Source organism: Clytia hemisphaerica, unplaced genomic scaffold (genome assembly GCF_902728285.1).
Source record: "Clytia hemisphaerica strain Z4C2 unplaced genomic scaffold, Clytia hemisphaerica genome assembly, whole genome shotgun sequence".
NCBI classification, from domain to species: domain Eukaryota; kingdom Metazoa; phylum Cnidaria; class Hydrozoa; order Leptothecata; family Clytiidae; genus Clytia; species Clytia hemisphaerica.
Genome location: NW_027103562.1, coordinates 2,351,167 through 2,365,294, shown reverse-complemented (window position 1 = coordinate 2,365,294; position 14,128 = coordinate 2,351,167). Strand labels below are relative to the sequence as shown.

The 14,128-nt window shown below is 34.6% G+C and overlaps 2 protein-coding genes across 2 annotated transcripts; both read left to right on the top strand.

Annotated features, from left to right (window-relative positions):
- The first annotated feature begins 3,775 nt into the window (after window positions 1–3,775).
- Window positions 3,776–7,035, top strand: LOC136800717 (ABC-type oligopeptide transporter ABCB9-like). Its single transcript, XM_067057372.1, has one exon. It carries the CDS (start codon window positions 3,779–3,781, stop codon window positions 6,182–6,184), a length of 2,406 nt encoding a protein of 801 aa, XP_066913473.1. The 5' UTR covers window positions 3,776–3,778; the 3' UTR covers window positions 6,185–7,035.
- Window positions 7,036–7,241: 206 nt separating this feature from the next.
- Window positions 7,242–10,746, top strand: LOC136800716 (regulator of MON1-CCZ1 complex-like). The gene is made up of 2 exons (XM_067057371.1): window positions 7,242–7,398; window positions 8,676–10,746. The coding sequence occupies exons 1-2, from the start codon at window positions 7,281–7,283 to the stop codon at window positions 10,586–10,588; spliced, it is 2,031 nt and encodes a 676-aa protein (XP_066913472.1). The 5' UTR covers window positions 7,242–7,280; the 3' UTR covers window positions 10,589–10,746.
- The last annotated feature ends 3,382 nt before the right edge of the window (window positions 10,747–14,128 follow it).

Genomic DNA, 14,128 nt, shown 5'->3' with positions numbered 1-14,128 from the left:
AACTCAAATATACAAGATAAGTATATAAACATAAATTTATCGCCCGCAAGCACGGCTTAGCTAAGCGCACCTCTCATTCATTATCTAAGAATTGAAGCGGGCAAAGATTACCACGCGGGCTGATAGCGGAAGAAGGTTTTTTGAAGATATTTTCAGTTATAATCCAAGGTAGAACAAATCATCAAATGAATGACCAATCAAAGCAGCAAAATTTCAAAACAAATCAACTACGCAGCTCAATCGTAGCTTTACTCTACCATTTTTGTTTTGATTTAACTTTATATTTTAATGACCAGCCTGGTCATTCATTTGAGGGCTATGCATGTTAGCGTCCACTGATGCAAGTTACCCGATCTCACGATTAAACAAAATTAACCCGCACATTTTTTATCTTTCTACTTCTTCATCTTCAATGAAGCTCTCAAATTCAAATAGAATTAAGCACATAAGATGTTCTTATATAATTGTGAATTATTTGATTGCGTTAGATTGAGTTTTATTGTGTTCAATTGATTTGGTGTTTTATTCTTTCGATTGACACTGTCTGGATATTAGACAATTGGCAGTAGTCAACAGTAGTAGGCAGTAGGCATACAGGCGTATTTTTTAGCGGTGGTGTCCGGTGGCGGTGGGTCATTATTTTTGTATCCATAAACTAGCATTCAACATTTCTGCAACAGAGACTATGATAAATGAATTTTCACTGATAGCAGGCCCTTTTTAATTTTTTGTTTTCCTTCAAAATGGCTGACGCCAATTGGAGAATTAGAGAGCTCTCGTCGCCAAATCCAAACAGCCTACTGCCCCAATAAATATAATCCAGACACAATCAATCTAACTTGTTGAGCCAATTGAACAATCGAACAATTAAAGTTCAAGTGAAAAAATTAATCAGACTCTTAAGATTTTTCAAAAAATTGTGAGTGTTCAAAACGTCCCTGTTTAGAAAACCAACTTTTCTTTTTTAGAATATACCTTACAATCTAGTTTTCATATTTATGGAAATTAGATTACTGACGTGTGGAAAGGAATTTCGGCATGACTGATCCTTTCGTTTCGATAATAACATCAAAGCGGGAATTAATTTTCTTTTTGTTTCTTTCTTTCCTTTTTCTTTCTTATCAGTTCACGCTTTCCCTCACTACTTCCAAAGTGTGGTTAGCTCAAGCAGTTAGATAGTCTGTCTCATATGCATGGGGCTCCGAGTTCAATTCCAATGGATGTCCAATTTTTCAATTCTTCAATTTTCTTTTTTTAATTCTCCTTCTTTTATAATGAAGGTCAATCAAACAAGTAGCTAGCATATAATACCCCCGCTCTCTGTCTAAGGTTTAGATAAGCTACCGGGTGCGCCACAAAAAAGTTTCTCTCTTTACAACTAATTTTCTCAAAATCTAAAAGTTTTAAAAGAACCATTCCTATTTCATTGGAAAGAAGAAAGATAAACTTAAATTTTGATGGGTTATTTATTGAACTCGATTCTTTAGATCAAAAGTTATGCTCAATTGAATAAAAAAGTTACTTTCGCAAAGTGCTCAAAAACGTTAAAAATCTACCTATCAAATTAAACATAAGCATGATTTCATGATATATCAGTATTTTCGTTACAGTCATTAAAAAAGATAATTAGCTGTCTAAATCACCTTTTCTTATTTAAAGGAAGGTTGAATTTCAATGAAAGGAAGAAAATAATCTGGTAAAATTCATAAAAATACATCAAATATGGGTTTTGAGGTAGATCCAGCCTTACATAGACTTTATCCAGTCTAGAACCAAAATTCTGAGGAAAATTTCGGTAAAACTAAATTAAATTGATTTTGATGAAGATTTTAAACCCTTTCGACCCTTCAGTTTCAAAATTTATGTGTTTGGTTACTGAAAAATGCTCTTAATCATGTAAAGGCTAATGCAATTGCCAAATTCAAAGTTAAAATTTGATAGGTCGATTTTTACCGTTTTTGAGCACTTTCTGAAAGTAACTTTTTTATTCAATTGAGCATAACTTTTGATCTGATGAATCGAATTTAATAAATGACCGATCAAAATTTAAGTCTATCTTTCTTCTTTCCAATGATATAGGAGTTGTTCTTCTAAAATTTTTAGATTTCGAGAAAATTAGTCTCAAAGAGAGAAACTTTTTTGTGGCGCACCCGGTATGATAGCATCACTTAATAAGAACTTTTTAAAGTTTTTTTTTCTTCAATCTTTTTTTTGCCACAAGCGATTATTCAAGACTGCGATATAGAAGAACGGGTATAGGCATTTTCGCCTGCGTTTGCTGACTGACAGTTTCAGTTTCACTTTCACTACTTTCACTTTCAGCCAGCAAGTGAGCGAGCAATTCTTTGTAAGAGAACTGTCAAATAACTTCTTTCAGAATCATTGAACTTCAACTAGACTGGAGTTGTTTATAATGCGTGTAATACAGTAGTATAGGAGTTACATGATAATACAATTATTTTTACAGGATTTAGATTGACTCGGTTAGCTCGATTACAATCATATTACATAGGTTTGATTGTGAGTAAATTTGTCCGCTCCTTTAGAGCTTGTAAGTTAACCATCGGAATATCAGATAAGAGTGAGCGCAAAACCACTGTACAAGGCCAAAACTACTGTACAAGAGCAAATAAAATCGAATACAATTGAATCAATCCAATTCAATGGCAAATTCTGTGTAATATATGTTTATGAGATTTGTAAAGGTTTGACAATGGAATTGCAATTATTCGGTTGCATTCGATTTCATTCAATTAGTTTGACTTGTTCAGTTGACACCGTCTGGTTATGAAATGTATATATACCTACATTTAGACTGGACATCCAGACCATAACTATTTCACTGTCTAGTTTTTTTATAATCTTGTCTTTTGTTGATTCTTGTCTGGTCCAACAAACTGGTATGCAGAGATATTTCTCCCTGCATATGGGTAGTGCATCAGATTGGTTGATTTGCGCCCAGTCACTGAGACAAGTTTTCTTGGGGTTTTCAAAATTTTTCTATGTGCATGCAAAAGATAAACAAATGAAAATGAAAACACAGGTTCATTTCTAAAGAGCATGAAATTCTGAGCAAAAAAATGTATTACAACAACACTCTCTGACTGAAACACACAAAGAAATACAGCTGCTTGAAGTTAAAAAACATACCGACGTCAGTACAATCAAGACAAGATTTGACGTCAAAATCACAGTAGAGCTCACAGTTAGTTGGTCTTAAAGCAGTTGTATTTCTTTGTGTGTTTTAGTCAGAGAGTTGTTGTAATACAATTTTTTGCTTAGAATTTTGTGCTCTTTCAGATGGTACCAATCATTTTTGTTTATTTTGACCTTTAAAAATAAGCTCTTTCTCTACCTGTCTCTCCCCTTATTTTCCCATGCAGTTTTGCCTATGGCATCACTATTTTGGTCACAAACAAATTTCCTGGGCCTTAAAAATTTGACTTTTTTCAAAAAATTCTAATTATATACTAAACTGAAAAACTTAAACTGAAATGGAACAGGTTTCATTTGGTGCTATATAAGTTGCCACGGGACCTGAGACTTGGCCCCCTACTATTCAGTATGATATTTTTGACAGTAGTAACATTAACAAGTGTTTTTCAACATTTTCTTTTGTGTTTTAGGCTTGCCTGTGTCAATGATCTGTGACCTGTGACCTGTGTTTTGAACTAGCCTAAATTTCGCTGTTACCAGAGATGCTCATGGTCATAGAATATTTTAGCACTTTCAATGGAAATGAGTCTGTTCTAAAATTTGTTCTTTTTTCAGAAAGAAAATGAAGAAAGTTCCCTCAATATTGTCAGTGACACTGATAGCAGTTATTGATTTGTTGGCATGTATTCTCATTTTTGTGTTACTGGAAGACCAAAAAGACATTGATGATGAAATATTTTCCTTCTCATATGGTGGCTCCACCTTTGATTTAGTCATCTGGTCATGCTTCAGATTGTGTATTTTCTTGGGTGCTTCAATCGGGCTTGTACGTAATCCTAATTCAGTGAAAAAGTTTCGAAACTCCACAAAAATGATGGTTTATTATGGATGTGGGCAAGCCATTTATGTTGTTCTCAAAATCATGTTTTTTACTGAATACAATATGGATAAAATGGGGAAACGTGTATGGCTGCTGATCGGTATCTCACTATTCACTTGTTTGACGCCATATATAGGTTGGAAAATTTATGCAGATGTACCAATTGTAAAGAGAAAACAAGGCTTCACCTCCATTAATGATGATGGTGATGATACTGATAGTATTAAAAGCGACGATAGTGAAAAAGAGGAAAATCTAAACGCTCTTGATAAAGAAGTTGCTGATCAATACGGTTCATTTCACAGTATTCGCCAACTTGTTGCACTTGCAAAAGATGACTTACCTTATGTTATGATCGCCATTTTTTCATTGTTGTTATGTTCTGCAGCTCAAATATTTCTTCCCTACTACACTGGACAAGTGTTGAATTATATCGTTATTGATCGGTCAGTAGAGAAATTTAAAGAAGCAATGTTATACATGGCAATCATTACTTTGGCTGCAGGTTTTTTCTCTGGCACAAGAGCAGGTTTCTTCACACTGGTCTTTGCAAGGTACGTGTTACGTCTTCAAAAACAATTATTTGAAAGCATTATGAAAATGGAGATTGGATTTTTTGATGTTCGAAAGACTGGCGAGATTACATCACGTTTGACCTCAGACTGTACAAAAGTTGGCGATGGACTCGGGTTGAATTTTAATATTTTCTTGCGCAGTATTGTCCGAGTCATTGGTATTCTTGCCTTCATGCTCAAAATTTCATGGCGATTAAGTATAGTGACATTAGTCAGCGTCCCGGTGATTGGCATATTATCCGAAGCATTTGGTGATAAGTATAGGAAACTTGCTGAACAGGTGCAAAACTCTTTAGCAGTTGCAAACGAGAGTGCGGAAGAAGCCATTTCATGTATGAGAACTGTTCGCAGTTTTGCTGCAGAAAGTGAGGAAGTGGACCGGTACAGTGAACATCTCCAAAAGACGTATAAAATTCGTGTTAAAGAAGCTATTCTTGTTTGTGGATATCGCTGGTCAACTGAGCTCACCGACTTAACTATGACATTGATTATCTTGTACTTTGGTGGACAATTAGTCTTTCGAAATGAACTTTCTGGGGGTCATTTAGTCTCTTTTATTTTATATAGTATGGACCTTGGGTATGCTATTGATGATATTGGTAATGTTTATACAGGCTTAATGGAAGCTGTTGGTGCTTCAAAGAAAATCCTTGTTTACATGCAGCGTGAGCCAAAAATCACCTACGATGGGAATCAGTCGCCAGATTCTGGAATCGATGGTCACATTCAGTTTAAAGATGTCTCCTTTTCCTACCCTTCACGACCTGATATTCCTGTTTTAGACAAGATTAACTTTACAGTGAACAAAGGGGAGGTTGTTGCTTTGGTTGGTCCAAGTGGTGGAGGGAAATCTTCCATTATAAACCTTTTGGAACATTTTTATGAGCCGACCAATGGACAAGTTTTGATTGATAATATTGATGTAAAAAACTACGACCATAATTTCATTCACACCACTATGAGTTTAGTCCAACAAGAACCAGTCTTGTTTGCTCGTAAGATATCTGAAAATATCAATTATGGTCTGAAACCGAAAGCAGATCAAGATTTGATTAAGAATTCAGCAATAATGGCCAACGCTCACGATTTTGTTGATGATCTACCAGAGAAATATGCTACAGAAACAGGGGAGAAAGGAGTACAGTTATCTGGTGGGCAAAAACAACGCGTTGCTATTGCAAGAGCTTTAATACGAAATCCAACGATTCTTATTCTGGATGAAGCCACGAGTGCGCTAGATTCTGAATCAGAATACATTGTACAACAAGCGATCAATAAGAACCTGACCGGACGTACTGTTTTATTGATTGCACATCGATTGAGTACGGTTGAGAAAGCAGACAAAATTCTTGTGATCGAAAAAGGTAAAATTGTTGAGGAAGGGAACCACAAGGATTTGGTGGATAAAGGAGGCGTTTACTCAGCTCTGGTGCAACGCCAATTATTAGGTTACGATGACGAACACACCCGTGGTGGATCCAGAAAAATTGATATCCATAAAAGTGATGATAGATCGCATCCTAAAGGTAGTCCAGAAAAACATTCCTATTCTGTGTCACCAGTTCGTTGTTGATGATTTGGAATACAGATTTTGTTTCTAGTACAGGATTTATAAAAGTTTCTTTCCTAGTTGGTGTTTGAAATTTTGGCAAGAATTTCACTTTGTTAGTTAAGTGAGAAGGTTATTCTAAGGGCGTGAACATTAATTTTGTTACTTTATCTGGCAAATTTTTTCTTTATGATGTAGTGTTTAGTTTTTTATGGGACCATAGTCATCCAAGTTGACTTTTTTGATTTACAACCTTTTAAATTTGAGTGTCATAGAAATTATTTTATTTTGTCTGTTTTCTCTTTCTGAAACTTTCACAACCTTGTTTTGCTACTTTGCGGTTCCTAATTTTTTTATATTTTAGAGTTTTTTTTATTTGGTTGTTCATTTTTTAGTTTTATTCCAATTCTTTTTGGCATCTTAAATATCACTGTTCAATGGTATTCTTAGTTTTTTTCATATGTAGTTTCGCGTTCCATTTTATCCTGAAAGCTGTATTTCTAAAGATTTTGCAGCTTTTAGCTGAAGATTTCATACTATATTTTTACATTTCACTTGAGAAAGATTTGTGATGGTATTGATACTGCATCTTTTTGCACATCTCAAAGGCTCGATTCGAATTAGTTATGCGTTGATCATTTCTATACGAATGAATTTTGTCTTTTCAAGAGTTTATTTATTTGTAGACATTTTGTATGTTTACCATTTTTAACATAATAGTTCCATATTTTTCGTTTTTTTATGCCCAGTATTTTAAATACTTTTTTTAATGACATAACGTTTTTTTATTTCCAAGTTCGAGTTTTTCTTTATTTTTCAATAATTTTAGGGAATGATTTTCAATTTTAGTCAAATAAATCTCAGTATAATCTTCATCACCCGTTCTTCTAAATAGGTCGACTGAAATTCGAGCTTTCCCAATTTAAAGCTTCCACTACTCGTATAATGTGTCCCGAAAAAGTCAACCAGATTTTTCAAAAGCCTAATTGTAGCTAATCTAGAAACTATAAAAAAATTAATTTTGGAGTTGTTTTGGTTCATTGCAATGAATCTTCTCATATAATGAATATTTTTCTTTAATTTCAGCGTAAAATAAGAGAAAAAAAAATTGAAAAAGAAAATGTCATCCTTTTATATGGAGCTTTTGGACGAGCCTCTGAGGTTTCCACCTGTTTCCAAAGAAATCAATGTTTTCTTTGATGAATGCAACAAACAAGTCTTCGCTGTTTCCACTGAAGGTATTTCATATAAACCCTTTTATCTTGTTACACCGATAAAGCATCTTTTTAGCTGCCGAAAGCCACGAAACTCGTTGTTAATGAAACATGTTGGTTTGAAAGCCTTTTGGTGCATACTCCGTATTTTATTTCATTGTCAACTTCGTATTTAGCTGACAGAGTTTTTCTTGTCAATATCCTTAAAATCTTTTTTATACATTCAATCAGATTCAATCATCAAATCTCTGATATTTTGAAAAGTCGAGATATCTCAGTCATTGGGCTCAAAAGATTGGAATATCTAAAGCCTCTCGAGGTTAAGTGTCGTGTAATATTGTCAGCAGGGATCCCCACTCCTCCTAAAATTCCTAAAAATCCTAAAATAAGTCAAAACTCCTAAAATCCTCCTAAAATTCAACAAATTCTTCTAAATTCCTAAAATCTGAAATCTTTATCAAGCACGACGGTAGCTGATTATGTTTGTATATTTGTATAATCAGACAAGAAACTAAGATTTTTTCTCATTAAAGTCAAAACAAAATGGGAGTAGTAAGCTACCTGACCTTGAAACAACATGTTTAAAATATATTTTTGCACTTAAATATTTGGAACAAAAGCCTATGCTTATTGAAAGAGTGCAGACTTTATTCAACAAAGAGGGCTCAAATGTTTTATGAGCAAGGTTTGGTGGTTTGCGCCCTCATCTGTGAATTTTTTACTTGAGCATAGAAATAATGCACTCCCCTGAACTTAGGAGGGGGGCTAAACCATTTTTGCTTGATTGAGGGCTGTATTTGTATGTAGGTTACAAATATTTTAAATTATGCTAAAAATCTATGCTGTTGGGAAGGTTTTGACCCCTCTTAAAAAAATTTTTTGCCTGCGGCGCAATAAATTTATTTCCAATTTGCATATAAAATTTCTATGATATTTTGTTTTGTGAAAGTGGAGGCTAAGTTTTAAGAGTTTTTCTGGGGCCTTTTTTTCCTCAGCCTCCCCCCCTGAAAAATGCTGGGGGCTGGACCCCTCTGCACACTATGGCATAGGCTTTGTTAGAACGAATAATATGATACGTAAAGTAGTTTTATTTCAGTCTTCCTGTGGGTGATTTTTTTTCGGTAGAACATCTCTCTAATGGCTGACTTTTATCATTATTTTATTTTATTATATTATTTATTTCTTAAATTTTCCTAAAATACTCCTTAAAAATTAAAAATTTGTCCTAAAATTAAGATAGTCAGGCGTGGGATCCCTGTGTCAGGACAGTCTGGTATTTATTGACTATTTATTTATCATAGGAGGTGCGACCAAGGTACAAGTCAAAGGGCTTGACAAATCATACGATACACGTTTCTCCCTTCAAGACAAAGGGAATGTCATTTCACTCAAATTCTCACCTAACCACCGAATCCTGGCTATACAACGTTCTTCCAAATCCATCGATTTCATGAATTTCTACGAAGGAGCGAGTGTTGAAGAATACACACAATCATGTAAAGGTCGTTCCACACTCATTATTGGTTTCTGTTGGACCTCACCCAATGATATCGTTTTTGTCACAAACCAAGGAATCGAATTCTATCAAGCACAACCGGAGAAGAACTCCTTGAAATTTCTCAAACATTATCATCATCCACACGTGACCAACTGGTATGTCTTTCTACCGGAAAGTTCCGTTCTTTTACTTTCCTCTGGACTTCTTGGTAACTCTATTCATCCGTATCTCTTCAAACCTGGTACGATTATTCGCCTACCGAAATTTGACGTAGAAACCACCTCGTCCGCCAGAAGTCCGCCCTCTGGAAGTTTACTCGAAAGAGATGTTACGGTGGCCAACATTTACAACAACATCTACGTCGTTATTTTACGGAACCAACCGAAATCAATGAATTCCGTCGGAGCGGAGATTGTGCTCTATCAGTTACAAAAAGACGCCCCTGCCAAGAAAACAGCCGTTTTACGATTGGGTGCGGTGGGGCGTTTTGCTGTTAACGTGGTTGACAATTTAGTTGGTGTTCATCACCAAGCTTCCAAGACATCCATGATCTTCGATATCAACCTCCCTGGTGATTTTGATGGACAAGTTACCTATTACCACCCTGTCTTATCGCCTCTTCCTATCGAACCGTTCGTCATGCGTGTCAATAAAGATGGAGAGAGCTCTTCTTCAGGGGATAGTGGCGCAACACGTGGTTTAGTTTGTGAATCGTACTCAGCTAATTGGGTTGTCTTTCAACCAAACATCATTATTGACGCCAAGTTAGGCTGCTTATGGTTACTGAGTTGTAAATTACAATCTGTGACAAACATGATTGATGACAAAGGCCGATTGACTGATTTCTTGTTATTGAGATCTGGAAGTAAACAAGTTCTCGTTTCTGTATTGGAGTTGATGTTAACCCCGGGTAAACAAAGCAGCATTAGCGCTATATCACAAATCTTTGACAAGATCAATGCAGTTTACGCGGAATTTCTTGAGTTGAATACAACAGGTACAACACAAGTTGGTGAACATTGGAAAGAAAATGAGTTGACGGGTCGTTGGTTTCAAAAGAAGTCCGTGCTTCAACAAAAGGATATGTATAGTAGCGTCTTCTTACCGTTCATTGAAAACGAGAGTATGGGGTATAAATTCATTGCTGCCGTTCTCTTAGAGTATATTCGATCTTTGAACTTGTTTAAAATACCGGTGGAGTATTACATGAATGAGTTTATCATTAATCTTTTGGTTCAAAAGAAATTGTATTATCAGCTTCATCAATTCTTGCAGTATCATGTTTTGAGTGATTCGAAACCGCTCGCTTGTTTGTTGCTGTCACTTGAAAGTGTGTACCCGTGTGCGTACGATCTAGCCCTGGATATGATGAAGCGACTTGGGAATGACGCGGACAGTACGATCATCGAGACTTTGTTACAAAAGAATAGAGTCATTTCTGCTTTGAAGTTTATGCAAAGTAACGATACTATTGATTCAGCTGCTCCTCGTAAATTTTTATCGGCTGCCGTAAAAGCTGACGATGACATGGTTTTTTATACTGTCTTTACTTTCTTTCAACAACGCAACTTGAAATTGAAGAAGAACAGTCGGTTTGTTGTTGGAGATCAGTGTGAAGTTTATGAGCGAATGTTCGAAAAGAGGTTTGGACAGGTGAGTGGTGCAGGTAAAGAAAATGAAGGGTTTGTTGAGAAACTGGCCAACCTCGATTTATAACATTCATGATTTGTTCATATTTTAAGTTTCTTTACTAATTAGAAGCTGATTTTTGTCTTATATTGAATACTTTTATGGAATAGAATTTCTGGGGATTGAATCAGATTGAATTTCGCGGTTGAACTCTTACGCAAAAAGAATTTAAGATCTCGTGGGTACTTGGTATTTCTTTTCTTGCTTTTTGCTGCATTACTGAGCATGTTGGCTGTTCTTAAACATATTCTCATACTAACGCTTTTTTTCGGTGTTGATAAAACATTGAATAATGTTAAGAATTTCTTCAAATTAACTTTCGCGGATCATTTAATTCATCACTATTAAAAAAAACCCTTCTCCTTGTTGGCCGAATTATTTTTATGCAGTTGGCTTAACTTAAGGGCTCTGGACATACCCAATTTTTCGATTTTACACCAAATTAAATGTCAATTTCTGCATTTTAAAAAGATTAATGTATAACTTTTTTATATATGTCCTGTTAAACCTACCTTTTTAGAATTCAAAAATCGAAAAATTGAAATGAAAAAATTAAATCAAGAAGAAAACGAAGAGTTTTTCGAAGAAGAGTATTTCACCTTTCAAAGCCCTAATCTCAATAAAAATCGAACATTTTTGAATTTTTTTTGGTTCAGGTGATGTATCTATTTAGTATCTAAAAATACAATTTCGGAAAATTTTTGTGGAAGTATCTTTCCTTTAAAATCTCCAAAAAACCTCATTTTTGGCAATTTTCTCCACTAAATTTCCATATGAAAACAGCTATAAATTTTTACGAAAAAATATAAATAAAGAAATTATTTGTTTAAGTTAAAAAAAGTTTGAAATAATAAAATGATTTCCCCAAGGAGATTAGGCTTTTTTTGTGAAAAGTATATGAATAGCGTCGTTATGACGTTTTATTAAGGTCCATGCCACACTTATTCCTTAATTACTCATGATGTAATTAATTAAATTCATTTTTTCAAAAGCAGTTTGTTCTTAAACATGTCAAAGAAGCGAAAACATAAGGTTTTATCTTCAAATTCTGAAATTGATTTTTCACTATGACCAGAGCCCTTAACCTATGAAAACACTGTATGATACTTCTGAGCTCTTGAATTTGGCTCAGTTACATTTAACGAATTCAGCGAAATGTCAGGTTTTTGTTTACTGAAAAGAAATTCTACTTCATAGAAAGCAACTCAAAAAAATCCTTTCAAAATAAACAAAAATCGTCTAATTCTGGTAAATCTACAGGTCAGAATCCTCATTTTAATGACCCCAGGGGGCCGTCTCCGTTTTGTGGGCCATTTAATGTAATTAGTTTATTCAAATTATGAACTATCCGAATTCTTAAGAAATTTATTTTTTTGAAATTATTAATTTGTATTGTTTGTAAATTTTAGGGAATTAGAGCAAATTTAAAAAAATCAGTAGACAACAAAAATTGATTGATTTCTTTCTGCATGACTTGCGTGACACGAGTTACTAGGTTAAGGGGGTAGTCATATGAGATTTTGAAAATTGGTGAAAAATTTATCAATTTCGGGATTTAGGGCTTTTTAGGATCCTTTATCCTTCCTGAACATACCCTGAAAATTTCAAGGCCGTAGCATAAATATCTGCCGATATATTGGGTTTCTTATGAGCCCTGGTATACAATTTTCTCCTTAGCAACGGGAAATCGAATCCGTTGCTAGGGCCTCATTTCCGTATGGCTGCTCTAAACATAGCATCATGACATACCAAAGGAAAGCTCTTTTTACGCCCTTTTTGGGCGTCTAAGTCAATACCGCCTTTTTTTCCCGGGATTTCTTAATATGACGTAATTAAAGATGGTAACCGAAGAAGTGGTATTTTCAAAAACATTCACATTTTGGAGGCAGTCAGCTGTGTTTTTGACATGGAAACTGAGCTTATGTATTGTTTTGGATTGAATTATGATATTATTGAATGTTTCATTTCATCTCTCACATCTGGAAAAGCTTTGGAAGCCTATAATTTGAGTGGAAGCAACAATTTGATTCTGGGAACTGATGTTTTCGAACAGTAAAACTTGTACATCGAAAAAAACTTTTCAAAGTGATGGACTATAGACTTTGAATAAAGTTTGAAGCAAGGAACCAAACACATTCAATGATGTATCCATTATGAGTCTTAAATCCAGTGGAAATCTAGTCTTTGATGAATCATGCCACTCATGGCGCCAGAGGCGATCCTGGAAAATTGAGTAAAACTATGCATGATTGACGTTCAACCTGAAGACACGTTTCCTTAAGATCAACACTGAAATTCAACTGTAAATGATATAAACAGATTTGAGAGAGCACAAGGATGATATATTTTGTTGGCAATAGTTTTTTTGATGAGAAAATGCACTTTTATTGACTTAAAGCCATGTTTACGCGTTGTACGCAGAGTTGACGCAAAATACTTGGAGATTCCCGGAGCATGTGGAAGGCCATTTTTTTCAAAAAACTTGGACTATTTTAGTATTTCCAATACCTTTTCAACATTAAAAGTTATGTGTCAATCCATTTTGGTCAACCACAGCAAAAATTTTGTAAAACGGTCTATGTATCGCAGAAAAATTGAGAAAAACCTCTATTTTCAACTTTCTGCGCCGTTTTCTCAAAACACGTTTTAGGGGGTTTTCGCGCACCTTGTCAGCCTTTTCTCAGGATTGAGAAAAGCTATTGACTTGAAATTTTCAGGGTAGTTTTCCATTATGGTAAGCCTCAGGATGAATGAAGCAGTTTTTCAAAAAAATCATTTTTTTACTTTTAAACTGAAAAAGTACAAATTTTAGGTTCCAGACCCCCTGGCTTGAAATTTGGAAAAAATTTTCCACTCATTCTGGAGACTTTCATAATACTAACCTTCACCAGAAAAAACTTTTTGAATAGCTTTCTTAGCTTTTCTTAAAAGGTTGACACAATATTTTTATAGCTTTTACCCCCTGGACGATATTACCCCCGTCTTTGCTATTTTTAGAATTTTTTTTTAATTTTTCATATTCTTTATAGTTGTGCTACAATTGTGGAAAGTTTCATTGAAAAATATTTACTACTTCACAAGATATAACAAAAAGTTTAAAAAATGAAATTTCAAATTTCTCATATGACTACCCCCTTAAAGGAACTTATGTTTTGCAACCGATAAAAAAAATTCAAAAAATTGCATCTCGTGACACAAATAAAGTTACTATGGGTGGTGGTTTACTTTCGAATTTCAAAAGCAGTTTTTTTGCTACAGATTTGTATCAAACCCTTTTTTCAAGAAAGAAGAGCCTCGGGTGAATTAAGGATAAATTCAAAAAACATATTTTTCGTGACGTCAACAGCTTCCTACCGTTTTTACCAAGTCATCTATAGCTTTTTTGGACTTTACTCACCCGAGGCCGAATCAATTCAATGAAATATTGTCTTGAAGCTTTAAAGTGGGAAAAAATTATTACATGGGCCAGAATTTTAATATTTGGCAAATCAGCTACTGCAGATAGTAGTGACGACGAAGGGTATAATAATATAAAATTGTTGGCTTTAATATGGAACTTAAACTACT

Excerpts from the sequence above, each read along its gene's own strand:
- LOC136800716 (XM_067057371.1), top strand. The coding sequence starts at position 7,281 with ATGTCATCCTTTTATATGGAGCTTTTGGACGAGCCTCTGAGGTTTCCA. Across the intron at positions 7,399-8,675 it reads CTTCGCTGTTTCCACTGAAG|GAGGTGCGACCAAGGTACAA; the intron begins GTATTTCATATA and ends TATTTATCATAG.
- LOC136800717 (XM_067057372.1), top strand. The coding sequence starts at position 3,779 with ATGAAGAAAGTTCCCTCAATATTGTCAGTGACACTGATAGCAGTTATT.